Source organism: Pongo pygmaeus, chromosome 21 (genome assembly GCF_028885625.2).
Source record: "Pongo pygmaeus isolate AG05252 chromosome 21, NHGRI_mPonPyg2-v2.0_pri, whole genome shotgun sequence".
NCBI classification, from domain to species: Eukaryota; Metazoa; Chordata; class Mammalia; order Primates; family Hominidae; genus Pongo; species Pongo pygmaeus.
Window position 1 is genome coordinate 29980985 of NC_072394.2, and position 19016 is coordinate 30000000.

General features: G+C 58.9%; 1 protein-coding gene across 15 annotated transcripts; it reads left to right on the top strand.

The window, feature by feature from the left end:
• Window positions 1-1839: 1839 nt before the first annotated feature.
• On the top strand, window positions 1840-16185 carry ADAM33 (ADAM metallopeptidase domain 33). Of its 15 annotated transcripts, none has more exons than XM_054467950.2 (22): window positions 1842-2032; window positions 4330-4409; window positions 6754-6830; window positions 8799-8916; window positions 9054-9130; window positions 9210-9399; window positions 9619-9684; window positions 9768-9839; window positions 9992-10158; window positions 10245-10329; window positions 10410-10552; window positions 11005-11182; window positions 11277-11366; window positions 11574-11769; window positions 11918-12026; window positions 12122-12320; window positions 12405-12482; window positions 12559-12667; window positions 12751-12898; window positions 14523-14614; window positions 14790-14861; window positions 15160-16185. In XM_054467950.2, the coding sequence occupies exons 1-22, from the start codon at window positions 1936-1938 to the stop codon at window positions 15195-15197; spliced, it is 2481 nt and encodes an 826-aa protein (XP_054323925.1). In that variant the 5' UTR covers window positions 1842-1935; the 3' UTR covers window positions 15198-16185. The 15 variants fall into 15 exon arrangements, 12 of the variants coding, with proteins under 12 accessions (XP_063515499.1, XP_063515501.1, XP_063515500.1 ...); XM_054467951.2 differs by having other exon boundaries at window positions 15163-16185; XM_054467955.2 differs by having other exon boundaries at window positions 8802-8877.
• Window positions 16186-19016: the final 2831 nt, after the last annotated feature.

A 19016-nucleotide genomic window follows, 5' to 3' on the forward strand; every position in this document is an offset into this window, starting at 1 on the left:
TACTTTTTGATTTTGAGATATGTGAATGTAGGTTTATCTCACTGCTCGAACTTTCACTAACCAAATTACTACATTCCAAATTCTCAAAAACAAATAGATTTGCTTAAAAGTAGGCCGGGCATGGTGTCTCACGCCTGTAATTCCAGCGCTTTGGGAGGCCGAGGCGGGCAGATCACCTGAGGTCAGGAGTTCGAGACCAGCCTGACCAACATGGAGAAACCCCATCTCTACTAAAAATACAAAATTAGCTGGGCCTGGTGGCGCATGCCTGTAATCCCAGCTACTCGGGAGGCTGAGGCAGAAGAATCACTTGAACCTGGGAGGCAGAGGTTGCAGTGAGCCGAGATCGTGCCATTGCACTCCAGTCTGGGTAACAAGAGAGAAACTCCGTCTCAAAAAAAAAAAAAAAAAATTTGCTTAAAAGTTAACGTTTCGGGCCAGGCACAGTGGCTCACGCCTGTAATCCCAGCACTTTGGGAGGCCGAGGCAGGCAGATCACGAGGTCAGGAGATCGAGACCATCCTGGTAACACGGTGAAACCCCGTCTCTACTAAAAATACAAAAAAATTAGCCGGGCGTGGTGGCGGGCACCTGTGGTCCCAGCTACTCGGGAGGCTGGGGCAGGAGAATGGTGTGAACCCGGGAGGCGGAGGTTGCAGTGAGCCGAGATGGCGCCACTGCACTCCAGCCTGGGCAACAGAGGGAGACTCCGCCTCAAAAAAAAAAAAAAAAAAAAAAGTTAACATCTCGGCCAGGGGCGGTGGCTCATGCCTGTAATCCCAGCACTTGGGGAGGCCGAGGCGGGTGGATCACTTGAGGTCAGCAGTTCGAGACCAGTCTGGCCAAAATGGTGAAAACTCGTGTCTACTAAAAATACAAAAATTAGCTGGGGGTGGTAGCGCGTGCCTGTAATCCCAGCTACTCAGGAGGCTGAGGCAGGAGAATCGCTTGAACCAGGGAGTCGGAGGTTGCAGTGAGCCGAGATCGTGCCACTGCACTCCAGCCTGGCCACAGAGGGAGACTCCGCCTCAAAAAAAAAAAAAAAAAAAAAAAAAAAAAAAAAAAAAGTTAACATCTCATCCAAATTTGCACCGAGTAGGAAAACAAAACTTTAAAACATGAAACAGATGCTACTGAGTCTGAAAGGGTCTCCCAGGTCTGGGATTCTGTAGCTTTTACACAATTCTGTCCTCTGGCCACCGCCAGGGACAGAGGATTGTCTCGTCTGCTGCATCGCCTTTGCCCAGCAATGAAGCTCCCAAGACCTTCGTCTCCACTGGCTCACTCCTCCCCGGGGGCAGCGGCTGGCGGCCACCGTGGTTTAGAGACAGCAACCCTGACAGCGGCAGCCGGTGGCCTGGACCTTCCTATCCCGGGGCACCCAGTGCAGGTGGATGACCCGACTCAACCTCCGCCAGGGTATCCTCGGGGCAGAACGGGTAGCAAGGAGGGGACAGAGATTGTCCCCAGGAGACCACGGAAGATTGCACTTCTGGGGCCAACTTCAGCAGCGAGAGGTGGCCTTTGCCCACCGCCTCATCCCACCACGCTGCGGTCCTCAAAGAACCTTCTCAGCGGTTCTCTACTCCTCTCAGGAGCAGAGGCCCTCTGAGACCGACGAGGAGGGACGGCTCGGGCCGGTCATCCGAGGGGCCGCACGGATTCCCTCCTCCGCCCAGCTCCACCCCTCGAGGGGAGGCGGTCCCGGAGTGGCGTCCCGGCTCCCCCAGGGCCCACGCCGTCGGGGCTCCTGGCCAGGCTCCGAGCGGGATTGGCGGGGAGGGGAGGCGGGAGCGAGGGCGGGCGGTGGGGGGTGGGGGCGGGAAGGTCCGAAGGCGGAGGCCTGGGGCTGCACGGGGCGTGGGTCGGCCGCAATCCAGCCCGGGCGGAGCCGGAGCTGCGAGCAGCTGCCTAGAGGCCGAGGAGCTCACAGCTATGGGCTGGAGGCCCCGGAGAGCTCGGGGGACCCCGTTGCTGCTGCTGCTACTACTGCTGCTGTTCTGGCCAGTGCCGAGCGCCGGGGTGCTTCAAGGTGAGGAAGCGGGCGGGGTACGCCCTGAGGGGCGAGGTAGTGGTGGCGGGGATGGGTTCTGCTCAGAGCCCGGGTCAGCGCGCGGAGGGTCTCACAGCCCCGGGACCATATGGCCAGTAGGTCAGGGCGTGGGGACTGTTTGGGGGGGTCTCCGTGGGACCTGCCCAGGGACGCTCAAGTGTGCTTGGGCTGGCCTCGGGCCCGGACTTGCCCACACTGCCCGGCTGCCACTCCGCTGGCAAAGCAGAAGGCATGGCCCCCTCCCCCTCGGGGGCAGCCCAGCCCCCAGCCCGTAGCCCGCAGCCCCCTCTGCCTGGATTCTCGCTCTCACGACCAGCTCCCATCCGCCGGCCACCGTGTGACCCGCTCCTGCATCTCCACCCCTTAGGACTCAGCCGGGCTCCATCCTCCAGGAAGCCCCCATGCCCAAGAGTCCCCCAGAGTCCCTGCTTTGCTCTCAGGCTGCAGAACTAGCTGTGGCCTCCGCCCTGCTCACCCCTCCTCCCTCCTCCCAGGGTGGCAGGGCAGTGTGTATGTTGTTTATATTGTTGCCTTGTTTGGTGAGATAGAGAAGGGCCTCTCCAGATAGAAGGTGTCTGTTTAGCAGTGCTCTGGGAAGACTGCAGCTGTCTCCTCCGGGTAACCCCTTCCAAACAAAGATGTTAAGATGGGGCTGGAACAACCTCTGCAAGCGGGCGGGAGGATTAGCCAGTCCTGCACAGCAAGTGCCTGGCCGGGGACAGGGAGGGCAACCAGGGAGGAGGCATGCGGGGCTGGGCTGGGCTACACAGCCTGGGTGGTGGCTTCCACAGCACTGTGCGGGGACCATACAGGTCCAGGGGCCTGGTCTGTTCTGGCCCCAGGGGAGGGTCCCAGGTGGTCCACTGCTCCCTCCCCTCTGGGCCCTATCTTGGGGCCAGGGGAGGCGATGGGACCCCTGGGAGAGGGGGGTCTATGTGCCCAATACCAACCTGGCTCCCTCGGGTTCCCCTCCCATCCACCCGGTCACCGGAGCTCCAGCTCCAGCTCTGCCCCTCTCTCCCTCATTGGGGTCAGGGTGCCCGTGGCCAGCATGTGCATGTAAGGCCATGTGGACAGCACCCACACACCACACTGCACCCATACCACACCTGTGCCTGGGCCCACCCTACCTCTTCCCAAACCCTTAGAGGCCTAGGAGCAGCAAAGCTTGGTTCTCTATTCTCAGTTAAGTGCTCTCTGGGCTGAGAGACCTCCCCTTCTTCCCTTCCCCCAGATCCACTCAGAGCCCTCCCTGCACTGGCCCCTCCTTTCCAAGGTGGCAGACTCCTCTCGGCCCTCATCTGCCTGATGGCAATTCACTCATCCAATCAAGGAGGGCTTCTTGGAGGAAGGATCTTTGATGTTTGTAGTCTGGGAGAGAAGGTGGAGGAAAAAAAAGGAGTTGGGGTGGCCTAGCAGGAGCTGAGTCACTTCCACAGGCAGCCATCAGCCCAGCAGGACTGAGGCCAGGGCTGCGTGGGGGCGGGGGCTGTCTGTTCTGGGAGCTGGGACTGGGTACCGGGGTAAGGAGGGCTGCTGCAGGCTCTGGATGCCTGGGGCCTGGCTCCTGCAGGGTGGGCGTGTGAGAGTGGTTGGGGCCAGTGGGGGGCTGGGAGCATTCCAGGCGCCCTCTGAGTAATGCTTGGCTCTGGGATTCCTCCTAGAGCCCCCTTAGGCACACCCGGCCAGGGAGCACCAAGGCTCCGTCCGGAAGCCTCCCCTCCCCTTGAAGAGAAGAGGAGGGGCCTTCTGGGCCAGGGTACCAAAACCCTGCCACCAGGACAGAGTCCCCGAGGGAGCTCCGGGCAAGGTGGACCTCGCAAGGCAACATCTGGCTGTTGTTTTTCTCAGATGATGGGGAGGCACAGGCGTCCTCTCTTTGTAGATCTCTCACCCTAAAAGCATCTGCTGCCCATCTAAAAATCCCTAAGGCTGCCTCCCTCTTCCCTTCCCCTCTGCACTGGCGGCCTTGGCCTCTTCCTTGTGATCGCCGAGCCCAAGCCTGCCCCCCGACAAAGGTCAGGGGACTCCCATGTCCCCAGCTGAGCTGTCCCTTTCCAGCCTTCTCTTTTCTTCCTCCTTGATAGCTCCTCAGATCCAAGGATGTCCATGGGTGTCCCTCCTTCTCCAGGCTGAACCCATGCGTGTGGAAGAAGTCTGCCCCGAAAGGCCTCCAGTGCCTCCCTGGGGATGTCCTCTAACCCCCTCCCTCTGCTTTGTCCCATGCCCCTGTGTTCCTCAGGTCCCCCTTACCCTGTGCTCTGTCTTCACTCCAGGACATATCCCTGGGCAGCCAGTCACCCCCCACTGGGTCCTGGATGGACAACCCTGGCGCGCCGTCAGCCTGGAGGAGCCGGTCAGTGCCATGTCACCCCGCCCTCCACAGGGGCCCTGAACCTCCCAGCCCTTTTGTCTCTCCCTACATTACAGCTTCTAGTTTTGCTGGGGTCCCCAGAACCACCAAGTCACTACTCCTGTAGGCCCCTGCCTCCCCCGCCCCTCAAGTGGGCAGAAGAGGGCACTGGGGTTTGGACATCTAGATCTCGTTAGCCCGCACACATGGAAGTCATTTCAGCTTTCTCCGCCCCACCTCCCCCTTTCCCTCCCTCCCTGGATGATCTGGGCCACCCCCAGCCCTACCAGGCAGAAATGAGTCCAGGGTTTGTGGGTCCTGAAGCTTTTCAGGAGCCTCTAAAAAAAAAAAGCACCAAAAAGAAAACCTTTTGCAAAGTTGACCAGAACATGTGACCCTGTGGACACACTGCTGTCCCTCTCAGGGCCCTGCCACCGAAGGCCTGAACCTTCAGCCTCACCGGCTCCTGTGGAATCCACTTCTGGTGGGGGGTGGGGCAGTGGTCACTCTCCTGGTGCCCCCCAGATGTAAGACCACCCCATGTGCTTCTTCTGCAGGACGCTCTGCCCCAGCCTCTTCCCAATCCCGCCCTTCACACGCTTCCGGAATAACCATGCCCCATCTGTTTGTGCCATAATATCTGTGCTGCAAACTAAGAGGGCAGTAGCCTTGATATGCTCATTTTACAGAGGGGCAAATGGAAGCCCAGAGAGCTTGGGGAAATTGTCCATGGTCACACAGCTCTTTAGGCTGGGAGCCTGAGACCCACTAAGGTCTGAATGATTTTAAAGCATTGGCTACACCCCTGCCCCTCGTAGAGAGCCCTCTTTGTTTGGAATTTTCAGCCCTACTGTCCAAATCCAGCAAGAGCGAGGCAGGGGAGCATTGCCATGAAGGCAGGGAGGCCCCCAGAGACCCAGCAGCTCCCAACCCAGGGCCCTCACTGGAATCCCCTAGGCCCATAAGGCCCCCATTCCACTGGTCAAGCACAGCACTGGCCTGAGCTTTGAGACTTCCCTCCCCATCCCCAGGAGGGGAAGGCTGGACACACATTGGGGTCACTCTGCCTCTGGGCCTTCCTGTCTGTCTGGCCTGGGCTGTGACCAAGAGGAGAGCCCCAAAGGGGCTCTGCTTCCCCCAGCTGTGGGCCCCTGCCCCCAGGAAGCCTGCCAAGATGGTACAGAAGAAAGAGTAGAGGCTAGGTATCCCCTCCAACAGGCAGGAAACACTCACATTTCAAGATGAGGGGTATATATCGAGGGGCAGGGTACCAGGAGGGCAAGAGTAAAGACAGCAGGGGCTGCAGAGGAACAGGGACCTCGAGTATGGCCTTTCTCCCAGGGCAGACCTTTCCCCAATAAAGCAAGTGGCATTCCAGCCACATGAGCTCATGCTGGAGGCCTTGTGGGGCCTGTGGCCAGGGAGGCAAGGGCCATCTGCTCCCCACTTGCAAAGGAAGAACTCCCTCCAAAGACTCTGAGACCCTTGGACAGAGCCCCAGCCCAGTGCATTTTTGGAGAAAAGGAGTCGGGGGTTAAACATTCCGAAGGCACAGCAGCCTCCCAGGAAGCTCCTGGGCCGGCTCCAACTCTGGGCCCCCAGCCAGGCTGAGTGGACAAGGGGGAAGTGGGGTGTTCCCACAGGGTGGGAGACGCCAAGAGGGTGGGGGAAGGAGAGAGGGCTGGCCGGCCAAGCCAGCCTCCTGACACCTAGCTGAGAGCCAGTGTGCTCTCTTGGCTGGAATGGCGTCCATGTTTACCTCGTGGGTCCAGTGAAGCAGGTGTCGGAGCAGGAGGGACAGGGGCTGCTGGAGGCCCAGGAAAACTTTGGAAGAGGGAGCAGTTTGCCAAAATTGGAAATGGAGGAGTAAAGTTTGAATTCCATAGGCAATGAGCGGCAGCTTATTTGGAAACAAGCCTCAGGTAGCAGAGGCTCTGAGGAGGCCCTGACCATGGCTACCCGATGCCCCCATAACGTCCTCAGCACCCCTCTGTCTTCCCCTGCTTTTGATGCCCCTTCTGGGTATGAAAGAAGAGGGTGGGCCAGGGCAGGGGCACCTTTCTGGGACCTCTGGTCTCTAGGGAGGATGTTGGTGCGCCTGGCAGGTTGTGCCAATGCCCTTCCAAGTGGCTGTTGTCAGGACTGCAAACATCCTGAGTTTGGGAACATCTTTGTATGTTCTCACCTCCTCCAGGCCCTCCATAGTATGCGGGGGGGGTCCTGCTGACTCCCCAGTCCACGTTCTCCCCAAGAACTTCCTCCCCAGCCAGCTCCACAGGCCACCTACTCCCTGGCAGGCAGGAGGCCTGGAGGCCACCATCTCAGCTCCACACTCTTTCTTGCCCAGGTCTCGAAGCCAGACGTGGGGCTGGTGGCCCTGGAGGCTGAAGGCCAGGAGCTCCTGCTTGAGCTGGAGAAGAACCAGTGAGTGCCAGGCTGGGGTAGGGCTGGGAGGAGGGGATCAGTGTTGGGGGGCAGGGACTGACACAGATCTGTGCGGGTGGTTGGATGGGCAGAGGACCCCAGAGGGGGTGCAGATGACAGGAAGAGTCACACAGGCCTGTGGCTGGCTCCCTGGAGGCTGAAGAGGACCGCTGAGGCTGTCAGCCCCGCTGTGGGGCACATCCACCCTCGCAACCCCAGGAGCGACTTGTCAGCTCCCTGCTGGAGATGAGTGAGCACCACCTATTGGACATTTGCAAGATATGCTGAGTCTAAAGAAATCCTAGAGGGATCCCAAAGATGAGCCGGCACTCCAGGCTAAGGGAATGGCAGGGACAAAGATGCAGTGGCTATGGGAGGCCGAGGCGGGCGGCTCACCTGAGGTCAGGAGTTTGAGACCAGCCTGGCCAACATGGTGAAACCCCGTCTCTACTAAATATACAAAAAATTAGCCGGTCGTGGTGGCGGCGCCTGTAATCCCAGCTACTTAGGGGGCTGAGACAGGAGAATTGCTTGAACCCCGGAGGCAGAGGTTGTGGTGAGCCAAGATCACACCACTGCACCACTTCGGCCTGGGCAAAGTGTGAGACTCTGTCTCAAAAAAAGAAAAAAAAAAAAAAAAAAAAGAAAGAAAATAAAAGAAAAAAGAAAAAGATGCAGTGGCTACACTTGGGGGCAGCAGTTTGTCTGACCTGCCTGGAAGGTCTCCATCTACATGCAGGGGAGCAGCGGGGAATGAATTTGGGGAGTCCCAGGAGGGCCAGATCACAGAAGGCCATTCTAGTGCTCAGTGTCCTGGACCATCCAGAGCCAAAGATTTTGAGCAGGGGAAGGGACAGGCAGACCTGTGCTCAGGAAGGTACCTTGGGCTGGGTGGGGTGGGTGTCCGAGTTGGAGCGCAGGCTCTTAAAACCACCCAGATTATGTTATTAATATATATCACCTACTGAGTGCTTGACCGCAGGCGCTGTTCTGAGCACTTGAAACGTATTTTATTCTCCCTCGTGGAGTCGGATGGACGGGGAACAAACTCTAGTTCCACTGTGCCCAACCATATTTTCCCTGGGGCCAATGTCCCTACCTTTTCAATGGGGTGGTCACATCACCTACCTCCTAGGGTGGTGGGTGTGTGTGGAGCAGGGGTGGGGGGCAGAGCTGGGGCAGGTGGTGGAGTGCCTGGGAGGGGGGAAGCAGCCATCATTAGGGGGTGGTCTGGAGGTAATGAGGCCAAGGTGAGGTTGGGGTAAAGGATTTTCTTTAAAGAAGACAGATTGACTTATGATTGATCCATCCATGTGGGAAAGATCCTGTTAAGATGGAGCCTGAAAATGGAATCATTACTGGAGTGGGTGTGGAGAGGGCGGGGAGGGTGGAAGCAGCGTGGGCAGGTGGCGATTCTGTTTTCTCTGGAGGCAGGGGGTGAGCATCAATCACTGAAGGACAGGTGGGAGGTATGTGGGGTCTAGAAGTCTGAGGAAAATATTTCAAGGATCTAGGGCAGGTGGGGACAAGAGGGTTGACCAGATGCCCAACAAAGGAGGGCAGCAGGCAGGGGAACCTGGGGAGGTCACTGCATTTCCCCAACTCCAAGTCCCATTCCTCGGCAGTGTCTCCTGACTCCTCCCCTCCCGGCCTGTGGATCCTGCTGGCTGCTGCAGGTCCCCTGGGAACCACAAACTCTTCCCCTATTCCCACTCCTCCCTGGCGTCCTCCCTGGGCTTCCCATATTCACACCTCCCACAACTACGCCATCACCAAGGCTCCTTCCTCTAGCCCCAAGAGTTTCTGATCTGAGCAAGTCACCATTGCTCCTGTCCCTTCCCTAAGACACACTGTGAGTGTCTCACTCATAAAGCTGCTCCATTAGCATTTAGGGAGGAAGGCTGGGAGACATCCTGGAGGAGGCAGGAGGAAGCTGAATTCAGTGTTCCCTGTAACACCCCCTCTCAGCAGGCTGCTGGCCCCAGGATACATAGAAACCCACTACGGCCCAGATGGGCAGCCAGTGGTGCTGGCCCCCAACCACAGGGTGAGATGCTTCCATGGGCTCTGGGATGCACCCCCAGAGGTACCCCCCACCATTCCTACCCCTACTCCTCCTTGCATTCCTAAGGGGAGGTTGGAGCCAGCCCCTACCACACCCTCCCTCTTGCCCCTCTTGCTCCAGCCCTGGCTGAGATTTGGGGCTGGCCCCTTCCTCCCTAGGATCATTGCCACTACCAAGGGCGAGTAAGGGGCTTCCCCGACTCCTGGGTAGTCCTCTGCACCTGCTCTGGGATGAGGTGAGCTCTGGGAGAGGAGGCTGGGCCTGGGATGGGGAAAGAGCTCCCTCACACCCGTTCCTACCTCTCTGCACCCTAGTGGCCTGGTCACCCTCAGCAGGAATGCCAGCTATTATCTGCGTCCCCGGCCACGCCGGGGCTCCAAGGACTTCTCAACCCACAAGATCTTTCGGATGGAGCAGCTGCTCACCTGGAAAGGAGCCTGTGGCCACAGGGATCCTGGGGACAAAGCGGGCATGACCAGCCTTTCTGGTGCTCCCCAGAGCAGGGTCAGGGGCATCGAGCGGATGGGAGTGGGAATGCTGTATCTATAGCCCTCCAAATCAGAAGAGACAGGAATTCACAGGCCTCCAGTCCCAGTATTTTTATTGGAGTCTGAAGAAACAAGTTCCAGAAAACATGTTAAACTTCCTTCTGGGAGCTGGGGTTGGTGGTCAGGGCTCAAGCCCAGCAGCTTCCACTCAGGGTCCCCATTTGCCCCTCCACAGGACAGGCGAGAAGCGCGCAGGACCTGGAAGTACCTGGAACTGTACATTGTGGCAGACCACACCCTGGTGAGGAGAGACCCCAGGGGTTGGCGGGGTCTGGGATGGGGCCAGCTCAGCCCCTCAAGCCACCGGGATTTCTGCCTTCCCAGTTCTTGACTCGGCACCGAAACTTGAACCACACCAAACAGCGTCTCCTGGAAGTCGCCAACTACGTGGACCAGGTTGGGGGCGGCGGGGAGAGAGCGGTGATGGGGGTGGCGGCGGCAGGACGGGCAGGTGCTAGTGGGGTTTGGGGAAGAGGAAGGGCGCCCCACGAAGGACCACCGGCGCGATGGGGCGCCCTGTCCCGGCTTCAGCCCTGCCTCGCCCTCAGCTTCTCAGGACTCTGGACATTCAGGTGGTGCTGACCGGCCTGGAAGTGTGGACCGAGCGGGACCGCAGCCGCGTCACGCAGGACGCCAACGCCACGCTCTGGGCCTTCCTGCAGTGGCGCCAGGGGCTGTGGGCGCAGCGGCCCCACGACTCCGCGCAGCTGCTCACGTGGGTGCCTCTGACCCGGACGCGGGTCACGGGCGGGGCGGCCTCACCTCCTGGCCCCGCCTGGTCACGCCGCACTCCGCCCCCAGGGGCCGCGCCTTCCAGGGCGCCACGGTGGGCCTGGCTCCCGTCGAGGGCATGTGCCGCGCCGAGAGCTCGGGAGGCGTGAGCACGGTGAGCCCAGCGGGCGGGGGCGAGGGGAGAGACAGGAGACTCTACGGCCGCAGTGACCGCCCCCCCCCACGGCCCCCCAGGACCACTCGGAGCTCCCCATTGGCGCCGCAGCCACCATGGCCCATGAGATCGGCCACAGCCTCGGCCTCAGCCACGACCCCGACGGCTGCTGCGTGGAGGCTGCGGCCGAGTCCGGAGGCTGCGTCATGGCTGCGGCCACCGGGTATGCGGGTGGGGGGTCGGGGCTGCGGCGGGGCGGCTAGTCCTGGGGACTTCCTCCGCTGCGTTTCTTTGGTCGTCCCTCAGTTTCCTCTTCTGTAAAATGGGGATAATGATCATAGTGTCCGCTTCAGGGTGGTTTATGAGGCTTAAAGGGAAGAAGCTCAGGCAAAGTGGATCCTCAACGGTATGAAGATTATTTTCCGAGTAACCTGGCGAGGTTACTCCACCGGGAGGAGCACCGTCGGGTCGCGATTCCACCTTGGGTCCCGGGCTGCTCACTCTTGGGGCCACACCGTCCCCCGTCCCGCTTGCTGTGTGACTTTGTGCGGGTTACTTCCCCTCTCTGGGCTCTGCCCATCTGGCGGCTGTAGCCAAGTCCAGGGGTGGGGATCGGAGAAGCGCGGGGGTTGGGGGACTGTCCCTCCATGCCCAATGTGCTCCCCGTGCCGGTAGGCACCCGTTTCCGCGCGTGTTCAGCGCCTGCAGCCGCCGCCAGCTGCGCGCCTTCTTCCGCAAGGGGGGCGGCGCGTGCCTCTCCAATGCCCCGGACCCCGGACTCCCGGTGCCGCCGGCGCTCTGCGGGAACGGCTTCGTGGAGGCGGGCGAGGAGTGTGACTGCGGCTCTGGCCAGGTTAAGTCGGCTCGCCCGGCCCCCACTCGCCCTCTCCGCTCAGGTCTGGGGCGCTGCGCCGTCACCTGGTCCCTTCTTGCCTTTCTGGTCCCAGGAGTGCGGCGACCTCTGCTGCTTTGCTCACAACTGCTCGCTGCGCCCGGGGGCCCAGTGCGCCCACGGGGACTGCTGCGCGCACTGCCTGGTGAGGGCATGGAAGGTTCAGGGTGAGGGTTTCGGGGAGCTTGGGAGCCGGCCTGTTGGCCTTAGCTAATTGGTGCCCTCAGGTTCCCCGGTTGGGTGCTGGGCTTGGGTCGGCCTGGTTCCCCCAGCTCCGAGCCGCGCTCTCGACATGGACCTCTCACTGCACGTGGCTTCTCTCTGCCTTCCCCACCACCCCTCACCTGCGCAGCTGAAGCCGGCTGGAGCGCTGTGCCGCCAGGCCATGGGTGACTGTGACCTCCCTGAGTTCTGCACGGGCACCTCCTCCCACTGTCCCCCAGACGTTTACCTACTGGACGGCTCACCTTGTGCCAGGGGCAGTGGCTACTGCTGGGATGGCGCATGTCCCACGCTGGAGCAGCAGTGCCAGCAGCTCTGGGGGCCTGGTGAGACGACGCGAGCACCCTTGCACCCTGCCCCCCATCGTCTGGTGGCGCCAGTTTCCTACTGTGGGGAACATGGGCAGGGGAAACTGAGGCCCGCTGAGCGCGGCCCCTCTCCGAGCTGCCCCCAGCCTGGCCCATGCTTCCTCAGGCTCCCGTCCAGCTCCCGAGGCCTGTTTCCAGGTGGTGAACTCTGCGGGAGATGCTCACGGAAACTGCGGCCAGGACAGCGAGGGCCACTTCCTGCCCTGTGCAGGGAGGTAGGGAGTGGAGCTGAGTGGAGGGAGCAGAAGCTATGGAGTGGGTTTGGGGAAGGGGGGTATTGCAGCTGTCGACCCCCCCTCTGCTTCCCCAGGGATGCCCTGTGTGGGAAAGTGCAGTGCCAGGGCGGAAAGCCCAGCCTGCTCGCACCGCACATGGTGCCAGTGGACTCCACCATTCACCTAGATGGTCACGAAGTGACCTGTCGGGGAGCCTTGGCACTCCCCAGTGCCCAGCTGGACCTGCTTGGCCTGGGCCTGGTAGAGCCAGGCACCCAGTGTGGACCTAGAATGGTGAGCTCTGCCCACCCGACCCCTCCTTGCCATTTGAATCCTGCAGGCCAGTGTCCCCCTCACTGCCTGGTGCACTGCCCGTAGGTGTGCCAGAGCAGGCGCTGCAGGAAGACTGCCTTCCAGGAGCTTCAGCGCTGCCTGACTGCCTGCCATGGCCACGGGGTGAGAGCCCGAGGAGTGGGGGTGACCTTGGGGTTCCTAATCCTACGTGACCCTCCTTCTCTTCTCTTCTCTGCAGGTTTGCAATAGCAACCATAACTGCCACTGTGCTCCAGGCTGGGCTCCACCCTTCTGTGACAAGCCAGGCTTTGGTGGCAGCATGGACAGTGGCCCTGTGCAGGCTGAAAGTATGCCAGTGGGGGGCATGTGGGCAGGAGCTGGGGTGGTGCACCTGCTCAGGACTCAGCCCCCCTTCCCCCAATCCCCGCAGACCATGACACCTTCCTGCTGGCCATGCTCCTCAGCGTCCTGCTGCCTCTGCTCCCAGGGGCCGGCCTGGCCTGGTGTTGCTACCGACTCCCAGGAGCCCATCTGCAGCGATGCAGCTGGGGCTGCTGGAGGGACCCTGCATGCAGTGGGTAGGCTCCGAACGCTTGCTTCCTGAGCCTACTCCTGCGGTTCCCCTCCTCAGAGCTCTGCTGGGGCTGTGGGAGCTGGGGCAGGCCCTCAGCCTTGCCCCCAGGTGCAGAGAGCAGCCCCAGAGGCCGTGGAAAGAAGTAGCTTTGAGCATCACACTCTGGGGACTGTTGTGGGGTGGGGGGAGGGGGGAGGGATAGCACTGGGAGATATACCTAATGCTAGATGACGAGTTGGTGGGTGCAGCGCACCAGCATGGCACATGTATACATATGTAACTTACCTGCACATTGCGCACATGTACCATAAAACCTAAAGTTTAATAATAATAAATAATAATAAAAGAAAAAAAAAAAGAAAAAAAAAAAAAAAAAAAAAAAAAAAAAGAAGTAGCTTTGAAGAGGAGGTTCCAGTGGCCTCCCAGTGAAGCAAGGGGGTGGATCCCTGCCCCACCACCGGCACCACAAGGCATGGCCCTCTACCTCCCAGTACAGCTCCTCTTGTCCACTCTCCTGCTTCTCCCACCAGCTGGCTGCCTCACCCTTGAACTCGCCCTGTTTTCCCCTGGCTCAGATTGCAGTCCCTGTGCCATGCTGCCCCCGGAGGCCTATCCAGCCTCTGTCTCACGAGTTTTCAGCCCTTTGCCACTTCCTCTGCCCAAATCACCTCTGTCACCCCCTTGAAGTTCCCAAATGCTGGGCCCAGCACATCTTTTCACTCCATACCACTGGTCAGCTGCGGCGCTGGCTGCCCCTGTGCCAGGGCCCTGCCTTAACCCAGTTCTCTGTGACCTGGGTGGTGGCGGAGGGGGGAGTCACATAATACTAAGCATGGCTGTCCTAGGACTCACCCTGCACCAGGGCCCTAGGCAGGGCAGGCACTCTGTGGCCATGTCTGACATAACCTGGTCTTGGGAGTGCTCTGGGCAAGCCAAGGGAGATGGCGTGATTTGGGCCAGAGATGGGGACAGAGGGCATAACAGACAGGGGCAGGGCACCACCTGGGCCCCGGGTGGCAGCTAAGAGGACCCTGACACGGCGAGTCGTGATTGAGGGTCTGTGGGCAGAGGAGCAAGGTGGCCAGAGCCTGGCGTGTCAGCATGGAGGGGGCGCTGCAGAGGGTGGTGGCTGCTTCTCATCCCCAGGTGGGAGTCTTAGGGCAGGGGAGAATGTTTTGAAGGAACATCACAGGAAATGACAAGGCCCTGGGAGATGAGATGGGGATGGTCAAAGACGGCTTGGAATCATCAAGGGCAGCAGAGTACCCAGGGGCAAGGAGAGCAGACATAGCTGCCGAAGGGGCGGACGTCCAGGGTTCTTTGGAAGCTGAGCGATGCCAGCATCTGGCGAATGCTGGGCTGCTGGGTGGTGCCAGAGCCTGGAGGAAATGTTATGACTAGAGAGAGGAGGTGCCAGCCGAGGGCATGAGGCTCACTTGGAGCCTGGATCCCAAGGCTCCCCTGAAGAGGGAGCCAGAAGGGAGCTGAGAGGATGACTTGGAGCAGATGGGTGCCCCAAGAAACTCAGTCAACGCAGAACTCCCTGGGCTGGACACCATGCTGCGGGGAGGCAATAACCCACTCAGGATCACTGTGCCAACCTCCTGGACTCTTATCACGTTGCTCAGGCCCAAAGATGGCCCACACAGGGACCACCCCCTGGGCGGTGTTCCCCCCATGGAGTTGGGCCCCACAGCCACTGGACAGCCCTGGCCCCTGGGTGAGTGAGGCACCAGGGGGAGGTGGAGAGGGAAGGGAGAAGGGAAGGGCTCGTGCCTCCTGCCTCCTTCCAGATAGGCAGCACCCAGTCACCTTGAGTCCCCTGTGCCCCACCCCAGCCCCAGGGTCTCCTGCTGACCATATTCACAACATTTACCCTCCACCATTGCTCCCAGACCCTGAGAACTCTCCTGAGCCCAGCAGCTACCCTGAGAAGCCTCTGCCCACAGTCTCGCCTGACCCCCAAGGTAGGCAGGGACCTGGATTCAAAGCCTTCCCCTCTCATCGCCCACCCTCCCACCTCTCCCACCCCTCAGTTTGCTGCCCCCTAATCAGGTTTCTGGGCTCAGGTTATTATGGAAATGAGTTTATGACCTCTTGGTTATCATGGAGACCAGGATGCTGGAAGCCCCTAGGCTGGGGAGGGAGAAGCTGTGGCTTTTCCTGGATCATCGGTCCTCACTGCGTGAGGATGGGCTCCCTGCCACACAGCTTGCAGCCTGGGGCCCCAGTCCTTAGGGGACAACATATCCTCCTTGTTCTCAGCAGATCAAGTCCAGATGCCAAGTTCCTGCCTCTGGTGAGAGGTAGCTCCTAAAATGAACAGATTTAAAGACAGGTGGCCACTGACAGCCACCCCAGGAACTTGAACTCCAGGGGCAGAGCCAGTGAATCACCGGACCTCCAGCACCTTCAGGCAGCTTGGAAGTTTCTTCCCCGAGTGGAGCTTTGACCCACCCACTCCAGGAACCCAGAGCCACGTTAGAAGCTCCTGAGGGCTGGGGGACACTGCTGGGCACACTCTCCAGCTCAATAAACCATCAGTCCCAGAAGCAAAGGTCACACAGCCCCTGACCTCCCTCAGCAGTGGAGGCTGGGTAGTGCTGGCCACCCCAAAAGGGCTCTGTCCTGGGAGCCTGGTGTGTCTCCTACATGCAATTTCCACAGACCCAGCTTTGTGGAGGGCATGACTGCTGGCCAGAAGCTAGAGGTCCTGGGGCCCTATGGTTCAACTGAGTCCACACTCCCTTGGAGCCTGGCCTCTGCAAACAAACATAATTTTGGGGACCTTCCTTCCTGTTTCTTCCCACCCTGTCTTCTCCCCTAGGTGGTTCCTGAGCCCCCACCCCCAATCCCAGTGCTGCACCTGAGGTTCTGGAGCTTGGAATCTGATAGCCTCTCCCCCATTCTGTGTGTGGGAGGGGACAGAGGGAACCATTTAAGAAAAGATACCAAAGCAGAAGTCAAAAGAAAGACATGTTGGCTACAGGCGTGGTGGCTCATGCCTATAATCCCAGCACCGTGGGAAGCCGGGTTGGGAGGATCACTAGAGGCCAGGAGGTCCACACCAGCCTGGGCAACATAGCAAGACCCCGTATCTACAAAAAAAATTTAAAATTAGCTGGGCATGGTGGTGTGTACCTGTAGGCCTAGCTGCTCAGGAGCCTGAAGCAAGAGGATCGCTTGAGCCTGAGTTCAACACTGCAGTGAGCTATGGTGGCACCACTGCACTCCAGCCTGGGTGACAGAGCAAGACTCTGTCTCTAAAATAAATTTTAAAAAGACATATTACACTTGGACCTTGGTTAGTCTTTTCTGTATGTAAATTCAACCCTACCGGGTGCCCTGAGGACCACACAGGGTGGTGGTTGGCGGCGTGGTGGCTGACGGGGTGGTGGCGGGCAGGCCGAGCCTAGATGGCAGCCAGGGCCCCAGGCATGTGTCTGGGCACAGGACGGTGTTGCCTAGTTTGAACACCCTCTTTGCTCTGTCACTCCTGCCTCCCTTGGGCGTTCACATTGTCCCATTGCTTCATGCAAGAGCTGCTGAGTGGCCTGTATCAGCTAGCTGTTGCCGCATAACAAAACCATCCCAAAACTGAGTGCAGGGAGGCAACTTCAGCTCGGGCTCCACTCCACAAGCCCAAGGGGCCAGGTGAGAGTGCTCTCTAAAGCTCCCCTCCTGCCTCAGTTGTAGTTGCAAAATTTTAATTTACTGAATGATGACACAGAGGCCAATGCTGTTGAAAGAAGTTATTACTCACAGTTTCCCACCATGCAGGGCCACAGTGGGGAGGCACTGGGTTTGGTCCAGGGACAGAATCAGGAGTGAGTGGAAGGCACAGGCCACAGCCCTCAGTGCCATTTCCACTGGGAAGGCAAGGCAGGCCGGGGAAGAGGGTAGGATTGGCATTTTGAATCATTCTGGTGGGCTTTGGGGCATGGGGTTGGGCTCCAGTTGTCTAGGTCGGTACCTGGCCCTGAGCTGGTTTAGGGCAGGGGATATATTGGCTTCGTATGTGAGAGTTCCTTGAAGGGGGTGGTTGGTGTATGGACTCAAGATTGGTCGGTTTGCATATGAAAGGCATGAGTTGTTTCTGATCTCCAGGAAGCAAGCAGTTTCTCTCCAGCCAACAAGCCCCCACCCCGAGATGTTAAACCAGCATAAAATAGAGAATCTAAGGCCAGGCATGGTGGCTCACACCTGTAATCCCAGCACTTTGGGAGGCCAAGGCGGGCAGATCATTTGAGGTCAGGAGTTCGAGACCAGCCTGGCCAATGTGGTGAAACCCCATCTCTACTAAAAATACAAAAATTAGCCTGGTGTGGTGGCACGTGCCTATAATCCCAGCTACTCGGAAGGCTGTGGCAGAAGAATTGCTTGAACGTGGGAGGTGGAGGTTGCAGTGAGCTGAGATCACGCCACTGCACTCCAGCCTGGGCAACAAGAACCTCTCAAAAAAAAAAAAAAAAAAAAAAAAGAGACTCTAAAAAAACACGTTAATATACCTCCCCCGCTCTTACCCTTCAGGAGGGGGTGTCTAGACCCCACGGGACTCCAGCTACAAGGGACCCTAGGGGAGGCCAACTCTGCCCTCTTGGCTATTCCCTAAGACTGCCCAGCACCCCCTCCACCCCTTCCTCATTCAGTGGCGAACCCTGGGGAGGCCATATGGGAAGGAAAGAGGGCTCTGAAAGGGGAGGCCCCAGTTTGGGGGAGAGGCCTGTCTGGAGCCGGAGATCACCTGGCTGTGCTGGAGAACTGGAGAAGAGAAGCTCAGCGGAAAGCTGCTGGCATGGGGCCAACAGCAGAAAAGCAGGAGGCACGCAGAAGTGACTGGGAAGCAAGAGGGCAGGCATGGACCCTGAGGCTGAGCAGGGGGTGCTGAGGGGCAGAGTGGACATCGAGCTGGGGGCAGTGAGTGAGCCCAGCTCAGCTGTGACGCCCTCTCTTTGGCCACCCAACTACCAGCTACTTGGGCTGTCGCGGGAGGGACTGGGCTTCCTCTGACACTCTGTGGCCTGCGGCCATCTGTCATGCCTTCTTCTCTCTCTGCCCCTCCCTTGACTTGTGGCACCCACAGACAGATGGGAGAGTGCACCTGCCCTGTGTGGTCAGAGCTTGGTTTTGAGTCTCCTTCCCTCACCCCTCTTTCCTCCCACACGCCAGAACACAAGAGGATGTGTCAGAGGCCTGTGAACCAGAGCAACTCCATCTTGAATAGGGGCTGAGGAAAATAAGGCTGAGACCTACTGGGCTGCGTTTCCAGACAGTTACGGCATTCTACGTCACAGGATGAGATAGGAGGTCAGCACAAGATACAGGTCATAAAGACCTTGCTGATAAAATAGTTTGCAGTAGGCTGGGCGCGGTGGCTCACGCCTGTAATCCCAGCACTTTGGGAGGCTGAGGTGGGCAGATCACCGGAGATCAGGAGGTCGAGACCAGCCTGGCCAACAAGGTGAAACCTCATCTCTACTAAAAATACAAAAACCAGCCAGGCATGGTGGTGCGCGCCTGTAATCCCAGCGACTTGGGATGCTGAGGCAGGAGAATCGCTTGAACCCAGGAGGTGGAGGTTGCAGTGAGCTGAGATCGTGTCACTGCACTCCAGCCTGGAGCGAGACTCTGTCTCAAAAAACAAAACAAACAAACAAAAAAATCAGGTTGCAGTATAGAAGCTGGCTAAAACCCACCCAAACCAAGTTGGTGATGAGAGTGACCTCTGGTCGTCCCCACTGCTACACTCCCACCAGCACCATGACAGGTTACAGATGCCATGGCAGTATCAGGAAGTCACCATATATGGTCTAAAAAGGGGAGGCATGAACAATCCACCCCTGTTTAGCATATCATCCAGAAATAACCATAAAAATGGGCAACCAGCAGCCCTCGGGGCTGCTCTGTCTATGGAGTAACCATTCTTTTACTCTTTTACTTTCCTAATAAACTTGCTTTCACTTTATGGACTCGTCTCAAATTCTTTCTTGCACGAGATCCAAGAACCCTCTCCTGGGGTCTGAATCTGGACCCCTTTCCGGTAACAGATGTCGTAGAGTGAAGCTCAACCACTGCAGGGGCATCTTGGTTTACATTTTGCTTCAGTGGCCATGGTTAGCACA